This window comes from Loxodonta africana, chromosome 9 (assembly GCF_030014295.1).
Source record: "Loxodonta africana isolate mLoxAfr1 chromosome 9, mLoxAfr1.hap2, whole genome shotgun sequence".
NCBI lineage: Eukaryota > Metazoa > Chordata > Mammalia > Proboscidea > Elephantidae > Loxodonta > Loxodonta africana.
The window spans coordinates 103651387-103671093 of record NC_087350.1 but is presented as its reverse complement, the minus strand read 5'-3'; the positions used below and the strand labels follow the sequence as shown (position 1 = coordinate 103671093).

General features: G+C 37.0%; 1 protein-coding gene across 5 annotated transcripts in view; it reads right to left on the bottom strand.

Moving 5' to 3' along the window:
* The window catches only part of MPDZ (multiple PDZ domain crumbs cell polarity complex component), a 147369-nt gene extending 129952 nt beyond the window's left edge, over positions 1-17417 (bottom strand). For all 5 annotated transcript variants that reach the window (XM_023545266.2, XM_064290503.1, XM_064290504.1 and 2 more), the window contains exons 1-2: positions 17348-17417; positions 14599-14765 (exon numbers count right to left, since the gene is read on the bottom strand). In XM_023545266.2, the coding sequence (XP_023401034.2) occupies positions 14599-14765; positions 17348-17363 (183 nt within the window). In that variant the 5' untranslated portion in view covers positions 17364-17417. The remainder of the gene's footprint in view (positions 1-14598; positions 14766-17347) is intronic.
* Positions 17418-19707: the final 2290 nt, after the last annotated feature.

The window sequence follows — 19707 nt, the reverse complement described above, 5'->3', positions numbered from 1 at the left end:
GTTCTAAGCATAAAATGACTTAAATGCTTATGTATACTTGATGGATGTTACATTTCTATCATTTCAAAGCTAAAATATATGTTAATATCTTGAATGAAGCACTAAAAAATGACCACTGCTTTTGCAAATTCCTCATTTTAAAGAAAGTTATACACATATAGTGCTAGTTCAGTTTCCCAATTCTTTGTTTGTTTGTTACCCTGAACATAATGAGAAATAAGAAATAAGGCACTCTGCAGAGAATTTGCCATAACAGGTGCACCTCTTAGAAATGCAGATTTTTTTTTTTTTTCCATCTGCACCTTGTCTTCTCTACTTGCAGAGAAAGAAACGCGATTATTTTCTTGCGATTTTATAAAAATGCTGTAAAACACTCTCTGGAACGGGTCCCAAATATGAAATGCAAAGATGGATAAGATGCTGAGAGTATTCAATAAAATATAGCACCCAAAATGGTAGTAATCACAGGAAAAAAAAAATCATACATAAAAGGACTTCAACTTTGGAACCCAGGGGGACCTCCTTTTCCATAAATCTTTCCGTGAAATACTGATTAGAGCACAGCTCTGACGCATTGCTGAACAGGCAAACCCTTGCACAGTAATTGATGGTGGCACTCTGATTTAATGATCCTTATTTTTAAAGCTAATTAAAGAAATTGAGCTGCATGTTCAAAGGGGATTAGCTTAATGTGACAAGACTATTTTGGACATAAAGTAGCTCCTTGTTCCTAAACTAAATGAGAGACAAAAGGGAGCAGTAAGTTCTAAAGGGGTAAAACATTTTCAGATGGAATAAGCATAATTTTACATTTTCAATGAGACCATCCTTTTGTTCATTCAAATTTTTACTGTGCACTTAAAATGTCCAAGTGATGGGGACAGTAAATAAAAAAGACAAAACTCCTGCCATAATTACTAATTTGCTATTGCTTGTTGCTGTGGCGTGGATTCCAACTCATGGCAACCTCATGTGTGCAGGGTAGACCAAGGTTTACAAGGCTAACCTTTCAGAAGAAGATCACCAGGCTTGTCTTCTGAGATACTTCTAGGTGTGGGTTCAAATTGCCAACATTTTAGCTAGTAGTTGAGAATTTAACAGTTTGCACCACCCAAGGAAGAGATATCCTGTAAAATTAGTCCACTAGGCTTTACACTTCACTCACCTACTGAGATAGAACACCTTGCTTTTCATAGCTATGAATTGCAAAGCAGACAGTAATTGGAACCAAATTATACTTGGCAGATAGTTTTAAACCAGCCTTTGACTACCATTGGCCGACAAATTAAAAAAAAATTATTGAATAAAAAAAAAAATTCCTTAATCTACGAATGTTTAATGATTCCTTCTGAGTAATCAAAATGTAAATTTTCTTCACCTGCCCCTCTGTAGCTCCATGAGCATAGTTTCAGTCACTGGTAGCATATTTGTCTTAAAATTCCCCTGTGCTAAAAATGATCAACTATCAACCACAAACTCAAGATGGAAGCAAAACAAACACTTAAAATCTAGAGAAGAAAACGAATTAAAGAGTAAACAACACTCTTGACTTCCCCTCTTTTCATATTTAGGAAGGTATATCAACAACCTACCAGAAACAATACTGATTGTTGCAACCTGTTAAATGTCAAGTCCAAAACTGTAAACTTAATGCTTTTTTACAATGTTGTCAACTTAAGTGAATAGCCAACTTTGTAGGTTATGCTGTTTTATAATGTTCTAGTTTTTACTTAAAGCTGCATCCATGAAGATTTTATTTATTCTCAAAACTACATCAAAAAATATACTTATTAACATCAGTCCACAAGGCATACTAAACTAAAATGTTGGGCTCTGGCAGCATAATGCGAATACTCCATGTGTATTTTATGAACTAATTTTTTCAAGGCCAAAATGACACTAAAATCTTCAGAAATACGGCTGAGTGAAAAGATTCAGACTTTTTCCCAATTTCATAAAATATATATGAACATTAGGGTAAGGACAGGAAAATAATCTGAAGTTAAAAGGCTTATATAATTTTGCTTTAAACTTTCTTTCATTATTGTTATAAATTTTAAATTTTCCACTAAAAAATACTAGGTCTTATAATGAGGTAAAATATAATAGGATTCTCTAACTTATCCCCTGAGTTTCCACTGTGATTATAATTTCAAATATGATTGGTTTTTCTTCATACTTGTTTGATCTTTTGTAATAATAACCTGGTTTTTTATTATTGTTATTTGGGAGGGGTGGAAGTGTCTAGGATAGATTATGAAGGAAAAAAAAAAGCACAAGTTATTTTCAGCTCCTCTCACCAAGAGCAATAGTCTATTTCTCCACCCTTCGAATCACTTAAGAAAGTTCTTGATAAAATGGTAACAATTATTAGTCATGTGCCACATAACGTCTGTTCAGGCAACATCCAACCACACAAATGTCCGTGGTTTTTTTTTTTTTTTTAATTTGATTCTTTATTAGAACTCTTTAAATTTGTGTTTGCAAACATTTAACACAGGGAAAGAAAAAAAAAATCCTATAATTCTTAATCCAGGGAGAAGAAGCAGGACCTATAAGAACAGAGTTCGAGACAGGGCTCCCACTATAATCTCTGCACAGCTCCGGCCCCAGGGCACAAACTACCTTCAAAGCTTGGTAACCCAGACCTGTGCAGCATCTAGAGCCTGCTGAGTGCCAGTCTCCTGGGTTGCCTCTGGAGCCTGCTAGGTGCCAGGCTCGCAGGCTGTATCTAGAGCCTGCTGGGTGCTGGACTCTGAGGCAGGGCCCTTCTCTGAACTTTGCACCCTGTGTGCCTGTGATAGTCAGCCAAGTTCATGATCATCTGGGCTACATCCTTCTGGTAATAAGGCCGCTCAAACATCTAGATACCAGCCTTGCCTTTGGGGTCCAACCGACTCATGGGGAGAATCGTCTGTGACAACGCACTTAACATTCAGGATGTGCTCTTTGCCCAGACAGAAGATTGCTTCCACCTGCCACACCTTGAGGTGAACTCTATATGGCATATAATATGGTGCTCCCACAATGTCCAAATCAGGTAATGTTCTATTTCACAGACTGTATCATGGACATCAAGATGACTGTAATTTTATTAAATCTTGACCTTTACATGTACATGTTTTCAATATCCTATGTTTCAAAATGGGAAGTGGACAGAAAGCACTTCTGCTGCATAACAATTCTACAATGGTTGACTCAAGGAAACGCACTTGTGCTACTGTCTGAGTTGCAAGCTAAACTAGCCACTTTTTTCATGAACATCATATTACTTGAAAAAGTGACTGAACAACAAACCATGATTTTTCGTACTTGGGAATTTGGCAGACATTTTCTTGATAATGAACAGAGTAATCCTGTCATTTCAAGGAAAACAACTGACAGTAATCGCTGCCAATGACAGAATTTGAGCTTTCAAGAGAAAATTAGAATTTTAGAAAACTTGTATCTGCTACCCTGAGCTTAATACCTACCTTTCCGTAACTTCATTCCAAGACTTCATTGATGAAATTGGAAGTGGTATTAGAAAATGTAATTATTTGACATTGTATGATGAAAAGTGAAATATGACAACATTTCGAAGATCTACATAACTCACTGAACCAGTATTTACCAAATGAACAATGCAATACAAAATTATGCACGGGTAAAAAAAAAATGCAAAGAGCAAGGTAGGCAAATGGCTTTTGCTGTAATAGAGTAAAAAATGTTCATGGATCTAGTTCAGAGTCCATTAACTTTTAAGAAACCACCACAAGTTTTGGTTCACTATCAAAGAAGGATATTTACAATTATCTGAAAAGTCTATACTCTACCCTTTTTCAGCTACATATCTGTGTGAGGCTAGATTCTCTTCGTATACATCAACTAACAACAAATCCAAACTGATCAAGTACGAAAGCAGGTATGAGAATCCAGTTATCTTCTGTTAAGCCAAACATTACAGAGATGTGCAAAAATGTAAAACAATGTCCTTTTCTCATTAATTTCTAAAATATGTAATGGGTTTGTTGCTGTTATTTTAAGTGAATTAAATTAATAAATATTTAAAATATTTTTCAATATTAATTTCTAAAATGGTAACTACTTATGGATAAAACTTAAATACACAAATGCTCTTTGAGGTCCTTAATAATTTTTAAAGGGGTCATGAAACCAAAATGTTTGAGAATTACTGCCTTAGAATATTAAATTTCAACAGGAGGGGTAAACAAAATAATATCTACTGTTTGGTAAGCACAGGGCTTATTAACTTAGGCTCTTTAGATCCGTATTATTTAGTTTCCATTTTACAACTAAGGGAAAAAAAAGAGGCTCTGTGAAGATAACAGTACACCCACTTCTCACATATCGACTATCTCGTTATCTGACACTTTGTATTTATGACAATAGCAAAAAATCTACTGTCCTAATATTCTGCACATTAATGATGTAAGCCTGGCAGTAACGAACACCAAGGTGTGAGGCGAGAGTAACACTGGCTGTGATGGTTAAGATCATGTGTTAACTCGGTCATGAGTCTCAGTGATTTGGCAGTTGTAAAATTGGTTGTTTGGATAATGATATAGTCATCTTCCATTCTGTGATTTGGTGTAGTCATCCTCCATTTTGTGATTTGCTGTAGTCATCCTCCATTTTGTGATCCGATGTGGTCATCTGTCATTTTCACATACCACCGATTTTCACATAATAACCTGGTCTTTGAAACTTAATCATATCGATAAATAAGGCCTGGCTATATTCACTTTAAGAAATACATGTGCTCTTAACATCATCTGCTAATAAATATCAGCACAAGAATACAAATCTGGGTTGTGTCTGTCTTAAAATCTCACTGGGCCACATTGCCACAGTCTGAGAACAGATTATCATAAGAAAGGCTGCAAATCACCAGGAAATCTATAAATTATGTTCATTAGTTGTTTAAGAAGACAATGAAACAAAAAACATCAGAGTTCTATGATTAAGACCTGGGCTCCACCTGGGTTCAAATACTAGCTCTACCATGTAACCTTTCTGTGCCTCCATTTCCCTAAGTATAAAATGAAGAAAATAACAGTACTTATAGTATTGTTGTAATGATGAAAGGGTTAATTATATGTATAATAGTTCGTACATGTAAGTTCCTATGGGTAAGAATTATTGTCTTTGATAGCTGCCATCTAGTTGGCCCCTGACTCAAGGCAATCCCATTCAAAAAAGACTTGGACCATTGTAATACACAGGGTTTTCACTGGCTAATTTTTTGGAAGTAGATCACCAGGCCTTTCTTCTTAGTCTAACTTAGTCTGAAACACGTTCAGCATCACAATAACACACAAGTATCCAATGACAGATGATTGGTAGCGTCACTTGAGGTGCACTGGCCAGGAATCGAATCCAGGTATTCTGCATGGAAAATGAAAACTTTACCACTTTACCTCCACTGCCCTCAAGTAAGAATTACCCATACCTATTTGGCATCAAGTCAATTCTAACTCATAGCAACTCTATAGGACAAGATAGACCTGACCCATAGGGTTTCCAAGGCCGTAACTGTTAGAGAAGCAGACTGTCACATCTGCTTTCCATGGAGTGGCTGGTGGGCTTGAACCACTGACCTTTTGGTTAACAGCCAAGTGCTTAACCACTGTGCCACCAGGGCTCCTTAAGTAAGAATCAATACACGTTAATTGCTACGATGATGAGAAGTAATGCATCTTTTCAATATGGTAACTAAAAGAAAAACAAGAGTTTGTCAAAGTAACTTCAGTTATTTGGCTCATTTATTTATGTTAAAAATTAGTCCTCTGGCAAGGAAAAATAAATTATTGATGCACAACAGTTTGGAATATTTAAGAATATTCTCAGAATACTCATGTATTGATTTATTAAGCGATCATTTATTTAGCTTGAGTAAAGTATCATGTAAAGTATCATGTTAGGTCCAAGATATTCGAAGATGAAGGTGGCATGGATTTTATCCCAAAAAACAAACTTGAAATACAATGAATTCCAAAGTTCATTTTTTTGCTTGTTAAGAAGAAATAGCAAGTGGAGCACAGCATATATGCCACAGTCTAGGCATGTGTGTTTATGTATATTTGCAGAATGTCTTTTCTTTATTTAAATCTCAACACTTCTGTGTTTTTGTAGTCAAGTTTCCAAGAGGAAAAATGAAAACTAAAGAATGTAGCTTGACCAAAAATAAGAGTCTTATCAAAGTATGTCTAAATTATCTAAACCAAAGGGAAGAAGGTACCAAAACTGAATAAAGTAATCCAATTTAAGTGCCAAAACAAACAGCGATTCAAAAATTGGAAATTTAAACAAACAAATGTTAGAATTTTTGCAGTATCTTTCCTAACAGTCCCACATTTCTAGAAGACAAATAAAACTGGTTCGCCATTTACAGTCTGCTTAGTGAAAAATAAAAATGAAACAAAATCCAAACCTTACAGACGAGCATATTTACCCGGAAATGGGCACCAAGACTGATGTTGCTTTGCCATGTTGTCCCTCCATTTCACATTATCTTTACTCAATTAACTCACTTTCCCTTTAAAATCTAGCATAATTCTAAATAGAACCAGAATGAAAGCTCTGGTTTATATTTTAAAAAGCTCTTTGATTAAGATTTTATTGTGTTTTTCCTGAAGCTTTACACGGCAGTTTGGGTTCCCACTCAACTATTTCTTCCCAAGTTGTTCAGTGACGTTGGTTCCCTTCTTTGCGATGAGTGGACATGCTCATTATTTCCGTTCGGTTGTTCCCTTTTCTTTACTCTAGTTTCCCTGCCCCCTTACACATCTTTGTTTTAAAGTAATTGTTGACTGCTTGTTCTCATATAGGTGATTTTTTTTTTAAGGAGCACAGTACTTACAGGTGATATTCATTATTTTGTAAATCAATCTGTTATTTAGCTACAGGTGACTTTAGGGGTTAGCTTCAGTTCAAGATTTAAAGAGTATCTCAGGCCAATATCTAGGGAAGTCCTCCAGTATTAACCAGTCCAGTGGGTCTGTATACACACATATAAAACAGTTTTATGTGCATTTCTCCGTAGGAAATTCATTAACTACTTTTTCATTCTAATTTGTTCCTTTATATTAGAGAACTGAGAATTTAGAAACAGCGTAAATTAGGAATAAAAAAGCATTGGCTTCAGGGTCAGATAGACCTGGGTTTTTTTTCTAAGTCTACCAGAAATAGCTGTGTGGTCCAGGTTACGTTACATCATCTCTCTAAACTCCCATTTTCTCACTGGAAAAATGGGGACAAAACCTACAGCCAATGAACTCATTAAATGAAACAAAGTTTCCAGCACTTAAAGACTTCTTAAAAGGTACATTTTTTGTTGTCGCTGTAGTTGTTACTGTTGTAACAGCTCAAATGTAAATCAATCTCTATCGTTCTTAAATTTTTGTTTAAAAAACTCATTTAAGTTATACTCAGTAAATTTCACATTTTCCCCCTCTTCTCCAAAGACCATTTAACTTTGTAAAGGAAAAAAAAAAAAAAATCATACAATTAACACCATTTTCTGTTTCAGACACACATGCATACCCAATTGCAAGATGGTGTTGCATTTTAATCCAGCACTGTATAAAAAGCTTGTACAGTGCCTTCTTGCCCAGGATAAAACAAGAATTTTAGTCCCTTCAAGGGCTCTATATTTACAAACTTTTAGTTCAAGGAACAAACATTTAAAAGCTGTTATTGCACCAAAAATAAAGGATTCGAAATTTCTACAGTAAATAAACTTTATGGTGAATGTGAAAACATAAGACTCGCTCTTCTTTTAACTCTTCCTAGATAATGTACATTAAAGTCTCAAAAAAAAGACACTCTCCTGGTAGGCAGGCTGCAATGCTCTATTGTAAAGGTAAAATCATTGCAGGAGTCAGGAAAAAAATGTTTGCATGCTCACAAGCAATATCGACTCTGAAGAATTCCGTTCCATTTTTAGATAATTCCTGTTAATAGGATCAAGGCATACTTTCTTTCTGCTCTACCCTCCCCCTCGACAGCAACTCATAATTTAACCTAGGCATTCTGGGGAGACAGTAGTCATCTCCCCTCTCCTGATAGCAAGCCTACAGGTGAATCATCTTCATTTCAGCCACACATTAGAAACCAGAGGTGGGAGGTTATGTTTTTGTCATTTATATAAGTAATAAAATAAAGCTGGGGAAGCTTAGGCATTTCTGCCCTTTGAGACATGAACCACACAAAACGGCATCTTTCTGATGACCAAAGTCAAAATAGAGCGACAAGATGCTCAGTTATTAAAATTTCTCATCTTTCCATCAATCTAAAAAATAGAAATTAAGAAATTATCAGAGCTGTTGATAGTACTGCTAAAAAGCAGCACATCTCAACCCTTTGGCCATGGACTTAATTTAGCAGTCTTACAAATGTGTAGTTACTGAATAAGGGACTCCTCGGGCATGTCCCAGGATGCTGCATGCCATCATATATCCCCTGCTGACGTCGGACATTTGAAAGGAAGTGACCCTTGGGAGGTCACCCTGGCTATGTATTTCTCTAGGTTCTCTAAAATTTGCTGTTTTAAGAGAGAGCATCAGGGGAAAAAAAAAAAAAATACATGCTATACATTATCTCATGTATCCCCTGAGAGAAACGCCATCACTAATTAGCCATCACTAATTTGGATGTGATACCGTATTCTTAGTATTAGGAAGACGAACAAAGTACTCCGTTGAAAAACGATTTCATATATATAATTGAAGGTTTAAACTATCAGAATGTCATTAAGACCCTTACCTTAGTAAGTCCTTCATAATCTCTCTTCAAAGTTTTCTCTCCTGCTGATAAACCATGCATAAGCTATTGCTCTGATAATAAGGGTCTCTCCATGGCTATCTACTAGGGTTTCTCCATCTTGGCACTGTGGACATTATCGGCCCAGTAACTCTCTGTTGTAGGGGGCTTGCTGTACATTGCAGAATGTTTAAGAGCATCCCAATTACTGCATTAGGTGCCACTTATGACAACCATTTGCAACAATCGAAAATGTCTCCAGTCATTACCAAATATCCCCTGGGACGGGGTGTTCAGAATCTTCCCTAGTTGAGAGTAATTGCTCCATGCCCTTGCAAACATTGTTCCCTCTACCTGAAATAATTTCCCCCACATCTGTGGAAAATTCCCACCCATTTTTCAAGCCCCAACTTACATGTCGCCTCCAGTGTAAAGTTTTTTTTCTAGTCAAAGTAACTCTTTCCTCTTATACCACTCACCCCATTGTCTTTCTATTTAATCACATATGTTCTATTTTCTCCTCTGAATACTGAGAACCTCTGTCATGGATTGAATTGTATCCCCCCAAAACATGTGTTGTAAATCCTAACCCCTATGCCTGTGGTTATATTCCTAATTGGAAGTGGGATTTCTTTGTTATGTTATTGAGACAGAATTAGTGTAGGGTACGTCTTCTTTTTTTTTTTTACGTCTTCAGTCAATCTCTTTTGAGATAGAAAAGAGATCAGACAAGCGAGCAAGCACAGCAGAGATGGAGGAAGAGAGATGCCAAGCCACATAAAGATCACCCAGGAGCAGAAGCTCAAAAGAGACAAGGACCTTCCTTCAGAATCAACAGAGAAAGCCTTCCCCTGGAGCCTGCACCCTGAATTCTGACTTCCAGCCTCCTAACTGTGAAAAAATAAATTTCTGTTTGTTAAAGCCACCCATTTGTGGCATTTCTGTTATAGCTGCAGTAGATAACTAAGACACCCTCCATCTTATTATTTGTTGTATTTTTACTGATTTCAGGTGTTCAGAAGTGTTTATTAATAAATGAATTACGAACCTTCTATAAAAGCAACTATGGGATAACCCTCCCATTGCCAAGGAAAAGTTTGGTTCACTAAATGGGCTTCTCATGCTGAGCAGTATATGACTCTCCAGTTCTTTATTTCTTTCAGTGGAAGGGCAGGCTTTGCTCCTGGAAAACTGAAGTTATATAATGTACCCATATACTCAACTTTGGTAACCCAAGGGCCTTGATGTATCTGGTTTTCTGATATTGTACATGGGTCTTTGTCTAGATTTACCTTTGAATAATCCGATATGTTTTGCCATAGTTAGTTGTTTTTTTTTTTTCATTATTTTTGGAATATAGGCAGGTTAAACTTGCAAGTATAGGAACATAACACCAAAGTTTTATGAAGACCACATTTCAAGAATAAAAACAAAAAAGAAGGATCTAATTATTCCCATCAACACTGAACAACGATTTCCAACCTTGAGTTTGTTAAGCCAGCATCTCACCAATTACTTTAAGAGATAACATGACATTTCAAAAGAAAAAAATCAGAAAACTCTGTCTTAATATTGCATGCACATATATTACGAATCTACAGAACATGTGTACAAGCCATGTTGCCTTGCCACACTTTTCTGGGAACGTGAACTAGAAGCTTGGGAATATTAAACAACAATAAAAAATAATAGAATGTCACAGTCCAAAAAAGCTGGAGATCCTTGACAGTGCAAATCTTCCTGAATATTTTGTGCCCTGAAGCCTGTTTGCCATAAAAGTGGCTTTTGGAACCTGGATTATCCATTGCATTTCTTCAAATTGGTCTCTGTTGCCACAGCTTTAAAAATCAACTTACCCAGGTCAATTTTTAAGTGCTCCTTCTAAATTCCTATCAAAACTAATAACTTTAATCCACAGTTTTCCTACAAATAACTCAGGATAGAAAGGCATTTAATTTAGTGCCTGTGGTCAACTCAGAAGGCAAGGCAATTAATTAATCAGGAAAGTAGCACCCACCTACACTGGACTGGAGAATCTTCATGGGATAAATATGCAAATCCAACATCCTCATGGCTGACAAGCTTCTATTATGAAACTGCTAACGTGTTTATTTCGCCCACAATGGCTGGATTTTGGTCATGAATACGCATTACGCCCTGTGGTTATTAGCTGTGATGACTAGGTGACAGTGAGGACACGACTTGAGAATTTGCATTTGACAGATCACTGACACGCAGTCATGGTTCTTTTTTTTTTTCCTCTCTTCACTTAAACAAGCATCATGCAATAGGAAATGAACTGGAGCTCTCAGGGATTATTCAGGTTTAATAGCTCACATCCTTTTAGCTGGCGGTTAGAACAATACACAGTGTGGCAGAGTTAAACAGAGGCATCAATTATACTCTCAGACCTGCTAATATTTTTGACAATATTTAAATAGCACATCCCTTCAGGGCATGGCTTTTTTGCCCTCTCAGTTACACACCTGTCAAGTGTTTAATTTGCCAAAGGGAAACAGTTTGATTTCTAAGGGCAGTCTTAATACTGAGGAAGCAAATTGGAAAAATTACACATTATTGAATAGAAGCAATAAGGAGCATCTGACGGGGAAAAAATTGTAGGCTTAATTCAACATGGCACGTCAGCATCTGTCATTAATGCAACAATATGATTGTGTTCTCCAATATGCTGCACACACCTTGGGCCTTTTAATTATTCACACCCTCCGCTTCTCTAAAAGACAGAAGAATGAGGGAGGAGGAGAACTGGAGGGGTCAAATTTTCTAATAACACTAAAAAAAATGGAGATGGCAAGATGAGCCTGTCGTGCCCGTGAAATTACACATCTTAAAATATGGCTTAGGGGTGAGGTCATAAAGAAAAGCTAGCCATTAACCAGATTTATAGAGCCAGTGATATAATTCAGGGAAAAAATTCATTCTTTAGGTGCATCAGTTGATTATTAAATCAGAAATATCAACAGATTAGCAATTGGTACATTACCTAGAAAATTTAAATCTAAGATGATAAAGTCTAGAATATTTATACTTAAAATTTTAAGTAGAAAATAGTGTAAGTTTTTTAAAATTTTACTCTATTCATAGAAGAAAGAAAGCTTTTGATAAACTAAGGAAAGAAAATTAGTAAAGAATGGAGACTAACGTGAAGAGTCACAGACACTATGAGAAGTTACCAATGGTTTTAATCAAAATGAAACTCTTGGCATCTGGGGAGCAAGTTTCTACCCTTGAATAGAAAAGAAGGTATAAGATAGGCTGCAGCATTAAAAAAGAGAAAGGAATGGGCCTTCTGACAAGGTCTCGTTCTGACTTTCCCCTTAGAAACAAGCCAACCTCTCTAAACCACTGTAATAAGCAGGGTTTGGCCTAAATATTTCCAGTGGTCCTTTTCGCATAGCACTCCTCTCTACACAAAGAGGTGAGCAACAAGCCAAAAGTTCAAAGCATGTAAGATATGCTATACCAAAAAAGCCAAACGTAGTGCCATCGAGTTGATTCCGACTCGTAGCAACCCTATAGGACAGAGTAGAACTGCCCCGCAGAGTTTCCAAGGAGCGTCTGGAGGATTTGAACTGCCAACCCTTTGGTTAGCAGCTGTAGCACTTAACCACTATGCCACCAGGGTTTCCAGATATGCTACAGAATTCACAAAATGAGGCCTGATAATATTATGCTCAACAGCTTTCCAAGTAGGTTTCAACTGAATCATGTGGGACCCAAGTACTCTTGGAGTCTGAATTAATTTTTGTCAATCCCACTTCCATTTAGAGATGGTAAAATACACTCCACAGCAAGCAGGCCCATTTGTCCCCTCCTTTGAGCAAGCACGGAGTCCCTGGGTGGTGCAAACGATTAACACCAAAAGGTTGGCGGTTCAAGTCCTGAGATGCCTCGTAAGAAAGGCCTGGTGATCTACCTCCAAAAGATCACAGCCATTGGAAGCCCTACAGAGTGCAGTTCTGCTATGAAACACACAAGGTTTCCATGAGTCAGAGTCGACCTCAAGGCAACAAATTTGGTTTGGTTCAGCAAGCAAAATTCTACACTGACATATTTTAGTCTCCACGAGTTGGAATCGACTCGATAGCAACTGCAAAAAAAAAAAAAATTCAGCAAGCATGGTACACACAAGTCCTATTCCCCTTACATAAGGCTGGCTATAAGGGACATTTCAACAGTTATTTTTCTAGACTAGCGTGTTTCCTAACGTACTTGTTAATGCTCTTTTTTGTTTCAACTTTTCCTCTGACTCTAATGGTGTTTTCCCATAAGGAGAGATGACAGCTGTTCAATCTCTTCACTAACTAATTTTCCACAACATAATTATGCTTATATTCAAGATTCTGGTTTATCCAAGACAGCCCTGGTGGTACGGTGGTTAGAGCCCTTGGCTGCTAACTGAAAGGTCAGTGGTTTGAAACCACTAGTAGCTCCCCAGCAGAAAGATGTGGCAGTCCGTTTCCATAAAATTTACAGCCTTGGAAACCCTAGGTGGCAGATCTACTCTGTTTTATAGGGTCACTATGAGTCAGAATCAACTTGACAGCAGTGTTTTCCTTTTGGTTGGTTTCCCCAAAACCTTGCCAATCTATTCTGAAAATTAGTCTCTAAAACCAATCTTTTCAGTAACTTATAAAGGGGACAAATACAACAACATATCACAAAAAAATCTTGTTTTTTTCCCCTAACTCATGATCTACTCAAAGTCTCTAAGTAGAATTTCAATACAGAAAGACATTCTTAAAGATTCTTCTTGGTTTACTTTCTTTCTATCAAATTACCTAGATAAAAAAGTTGCATGCCATTAAACAAATACTTTCTCTATTACCATTACCACGATTTGTTCTTTCATATTTGGCACATTATGGGTTTTTTAGTTGGAGCTGTTCTTTCATTGAATTATGAAACTAGTTTCAAGTTTCATTTTTAACCTTTTAAGGGAGAATATTTGCTAGTGAGTCATCCAGAACCATGAAATTAACGCTAAAAACATTAGAATGAGGACAACTTGGATTGAAGACATAAGAAGACTGCCTTCAAACCTTGTGAGGTTAACAACTATTTTTAAAAATATTTTTATTTTAAACTTGAGAAACGGTGATTAAATTAAGTAAGTCCAAAGAACAGCTGACTTCAGTTTTCATTCTGTCACTGTGATATGTTTCGATTTTAATATAAATGCTCAGGCTTTTTAATGCTCAGGATTTTTACAGGAAAAGCAGAGCACTGCGTTACATTTAGAAGTTTTCATGTTTATCACCATCTGATGCTGTCACAGAAGCAATTGGTACTTACACTCTTTTAAGAAGTGAGAATTTGCAATTCGTCTAACTGATGACAATGTAATTATTCCTTCTACTGTCAAAATAGAGGTGATTTCCCTTCCTCACACACATGATTACACATGCAAATCCAGGCTTATCTGCAATCTTGTAAGTGTACTGAATGTCTGAATCTGAATGAGCAAGAGCACATGAACAATGAGCCTTAGTGATGATAGAAACCAAGTCTAAGGCCATCTACCCTAAACATATTTTTATCATCCGCTTCTCTTGTAAGAACTCATTCTTCTGCATCCACACAGCTTTCAACAAGATGTCATATCATCCACAACATACAGCAACAACCATGACAAAAATAACTAGGGGGAAAAAGCCACAGTGAATCTGAATGTCTCGTCTGGAGGTTTAAATGACTTCATTAACTATTCATTAACACATATAAAAATCTGCCTTTCAGCAGCAACACACGAGCCCTTCAAAAGATCTCTCTAGGCTGCACCATGAACACCTGCTGGGGAGAATGATACCTTACCTGTTCTTTCAGGTTCTGCACGGAAGTCTGAAGGCTCAGGATTTGGCTGAAGAGCGGGCTCTGCAGGACTGACTTCAGGAGGCTCAGTTTGTCTTCGTTGGCCACGTCCCCACGTTCTCGAAGCTTGGCCTGCAAGCGCTCGGCTGCCCGCAGGGCCCGGTTTTTGTCTGTACCGAAGGACAGCATGAGTCAATAGCAGGATTCAAAGGACACGTGTCAAACCTGTGAGAACGCCATATTTGTACAAATCCTAAAACCATTCCTGTGCTATCGAGAGCATAAAGTTGACGCAAGGGAGAAAAAGGGGAACTGTCACCCTGGGTGGCGCAAATGGCTAAGCGCTCAACTTCTAACCCAAAGTTTGACGGTTCGAACCCACCCACAAGTGCCCCTCCAAAGGCAAGCCAGGTGATCTGCTTCTGAAAGGTCACAGCCTCGAAAACCCTATGGTGCAGTCTTACCCTGCATACGTGGGATCACCATGAGTCAGAATGGACTAAACGGTAACTGATTTGGCCACGTGTTACTCTAAATATGTCCCTCACACCTTTAAGTCTCTTGTAAGAAAGTTTGTTTGAAAGCAGGGAACGTGGTTTAGCATCTGCCATATGCAAGTAGTTGTAAAGTTCGGAAACTAATTCAGTTGAAGTGTACTGGAATTCTAACGTCACCTATCTCAGCTCTTTTATAAAATCTATATAAAGCCAAATGTTCTGTGATCTTGCAAATACTGACATTTTCCCTTTTTTAAATTTTGTATTCAAATATAAGGGAAATTAGAAATATAACTACCTCACCAATAAATTGGTATGGATAATAAAACCCAGTACCGTCAAGTCGATTCCGACTCATAGCGACCCTATAGGGCAGAGTAGAACTGCCCCACAGAGTTTCCAAGGGGCGCCTGGCAGTTTCGAACTGCCAACCCTTCAGTTAGCAGCTGTAGCACTTAACCACTACGCCACCAGGGTTTCCAGGTATGGATAATGTCACTGACACAGCACAATCTCCAAAATATAACAATTTCATATACTATAGGACAAAACATTCTGTAATGCAAATTTGCTTGGAAATACAGCACAATATACATATTGTTTCAAAAAAAAAATATTTTTGAAAACTTTAAATGTCTTTCCCCAAAATTAAATAGCATATTAACATATGCATCAAACTAACGCAACCCAAATATCTATTAATCACCTTATGGATCAGGCCCAGGGTTCCACAAGTAAAGGTTTTGAATATGTGTGTCCCTAACAGTCCTAGCATCTTGTAGGCATGCTTTCTCCACAGTGAGTTTCCACCACAAACAATAGTTAAAAGCATCGCCCTAAAACATACACACACACACACACACTTATAAGTGAGACCAGATTTGTTTGAAAAAAAGAGGAGGGGGCTCTATTTAGATACATGTCCTGATAGATTTATCATAACAAGTGCATCTATTAAAATATCTGCCATATCACAGTAAGGGATAAGAGTGGGAATTATCACCAAAGACACTTTCCATAACATGAAATCTGGAGCTACGCAGAAATGGGGAAAACAAAGACACGTATTGATGTTAATGATGAGTTCTCATGCATGTAAATTAAAAGAAAAAAATATTTACTAATACACAAAATTTTAAAAGCCAAAAATGATAAAGATATACATAAGAATTTTATTCTGGGTCATATTTCCCACGGTATCTCAGGATGCAAATCTAATATTAATCCGCATGTCAATTTTGCGGAGGTATCCAACTCAGTAACAGAATAAAGACTAGAAAGAAATGGTTTAAATAGTTTTATATTTGCCCTCTGCTTTCCACTTCAAGTAACTTTCCTCTGTGGACTAGTATTCTTTATGCTGTATGACTTCAGCATAAAACAAGTGATGAAGGAAATGTGTGTCCCTGCATTTTCATCGCCAGCATGGTATTGGGAACAGAGTCACAGTAACGGTCCCCATGATGACAAAGCCAGCTTCTTCTCCCTTCATTGCCATCTACTCTCACCCTACCCCTCAGCACTTCAGCTATCATGGTACCAGCCGTGACCGTCAAGTTGCCAGAGTGAAATCCAGACATCCTGCCATAGTCATAGCTAGAGTTACCTGGAACAGGTGAGGGACTGAGGTGTCACATGATTTTACACACCTGATATACCTGTAACTAATTTCTCTAGAAATTAGTTCCTCTTAAACTAGACAGCAGTGTGAAAAAAAGATTAACACTTGAGCTTGGAAAATTTGGGTGTTTCAACCTAAATTGTCTCATGTAGAAAATAAACTGCCTTAAGTCTTCACTGAAGTTTGTCCACCTGGATGCAGCCTAAGTGACTGTTAGTGTTCTCTTTATCCATTAAAATCAAAAGGCCAGTAGTACTTCACCTGTCACAAACAAAGTAAAATTAAGACATAGGTAATGACCTTCTTCCAGAATTAAAAAATACTGCTGAACTATCTGGTGCCACCCAGGAACAAACTTTAACCAGAACTGTGTTTACATTAAACTTTATTAAAATCCATAACGGAATATCTCATACACTTTTAACTTTTGTTTATAAATGAGTTTTGTAACACCTCCGATGAAATTGCCCAGATACAGGCATACACTGCCCAGTACAATGCTGGTGAATACAAACTTTTTTAAAACTAAGTTACTATAGATAGAATCCTGCTATGTAGAACATACCGTATTTCCAAAATCCCTATGGAATGAGTTTCAATTTTTACAAAAGTAGCAGGAAGGAACAGGTCTTACCTATGGTTTCCAACATTTTTTTCAAAGTTCAGTTATCTTCTTTGTGATGATTAAAAACAGCAACTAAAATGGACCACTGAGAATAAAAGAAATAAAGCAAAATTGTTACATTTATCAGAACTTTAAAATTTTATTCTAAAACTAAGTACTCTAAAAAGTACTTGATAACTACTGCAATCCTTTGACCATTAAAAATTTGTTGATTTAACTTTAGATGTTCTTTATAGGGGAAAAAAAAGTTAATCATTTTAGGGCTTTTTCAAAATGATCTTATAATTATGAGTAATACTTGCATAAAAAAGTACAAGGCATATAATCTGTTTTAAATAAGACGGTAGAAGTTTCCAAAGTATTTCCTTAAGAGCTTCTCAATATAGACTGCTATTATCTTGGATTCACTTTTAGAACCTTAACCATACAGTAAGGAGCTTACTGCTGCTTCAGAAATTTTGTGGATGAAAAGATCAAAAATGTAAAAAAAAAGACAATGTAATTCTGCTCTCAAATGCTCCCAGTCTAACTGGGGAGACACAGATAATAATTAGGAAAGAACTGTGACACTCAAGCACTGCATGAACCACTGGAAGATAACACACTAAATCAGGGAAGCGAGCCTTGGTGGCATAGAGGTTAAGAGCTTGGCTGCTAACCAAAAGGTCAGCAGTTCGAAACTACCAGATCATGGAAGAGAAACTGAGTAAAACAGAGTCCAGTGTTAAAGAGAAGAGGATTTTTCAAAATACCCCCCATGATTATAATATTCTCCTCTTTCCCATTCAAAAATTCTTCTCAGCTCCTACAAACCACACCAGTGTCATCTTTCTCTCTGACATTACTTAACTGAACTCTTTGAAGCATCAGATACTGATCTGCACTGGCAATGGTCATACCGCTAAGTCCATTTTCCATCTTTGTGGTCCAACAGCTTTCCACACCTGTCTCCATATTAACACTTATCCTTTGCCTTACAGAAAATCGTGAGTCATCAGGAAGTCAGTCTGCCATTACTTCAACAGGGAGAAAAAGAACCTACCACCATATATCCCCATTCTTCATCTGGATGATGAGACAGGGAGAGAACTTCTCCAAAAAGGAACAAGTTACCCCACATTACATATTTAAAAGAGAATATATTTGGGAAAAGGGAAGTACGTAACATATATGAGCAGAGGCACAGAACTTCAATGTATCCATTAGCTCTGTGTAATAATACAGAACAGTATTTACTGACTTTCCTTATCCCAATTTAGAATACACTAATTAAAACATCAAATAGCCAAATGGCTCAACTATCGGCACTTGTTATAGAAAGTGCTTCGCCATCAAGTAAAGATGACTCTGGCTTAGAATTCAAATCTAAATAGCAGTTTGACCTTGACCAAGTGGTCTGCCATCTCAACCTGTTTTATAGATAACAAACTTCCTCACTGGGTATAGTGTGCTAAATGAGTTAAATTATTTCCAGCTCTCACAGCACAACCCATAACCATAACACATATTCAGGATTGATGCTAAACCCAGATAGGCAGGAATTCCAATGCCAAGCATTACATGGTTTCATGGGTAGCGTATTATAGGGAGATCTTAAAAATAAATTGGTGATAATCTTATTCACAAGGGGAATATCATATTCCTTTATAAAACATCATACTACTAGATGCCTGCCAAAAATTATTAACTTCTGACAATTAAAAAATAAGATACCCCACTCAATAGGTGGAGAGCAAGTGGGAGAAGGGAGTAAGATGTATGTAAACCTACATGTGACAGACTGATTGGAATGGTAAATGTTCACTTGAAGCTTAATAAAAATTAAAAAAAAAAAAAAAAAAAATAAGATACCCCAATAGAAGGAAGTACAGATCTAGAAAGGTATATTTCATTAAATGGCTCAGGAAGAAGCATGATAGTAGTAATGAAAGAGCATGAACTAGTGAGTCTGAAGACTTGAATTTAAAATTTAAGCTTGACAACTTACTAACTCTATGCCCCCTGTTAAGTCATTTATCTTTTCCTTGAAAATCCTATGGAACAGTTCCATTCTCAACCCATGGGGTCACCACGAGTCAACCCGAAGGCAACAAACAACTGCAACAATTTACAAATGACTATTTATAAAGATCTGAAAGGATACAATTGTATATGAATACTTGGCATGCACAGTAAAATTTAGCTCTATTCCCTTTCCTCTGTGAAAATTAACTCAGAAAGAGAAGCAGCATTCAGGACTTGGATATGGAGCAGAGGGGGCAGTAGTCTATGGAATCAGAAGCACACTGATTTGTGAGAAGTCTACAGAGAAAGTACCAGTAGGCAGCGCCCAACTGAGAAAATCACTGTCGTCCAAAAGTTCACCTACA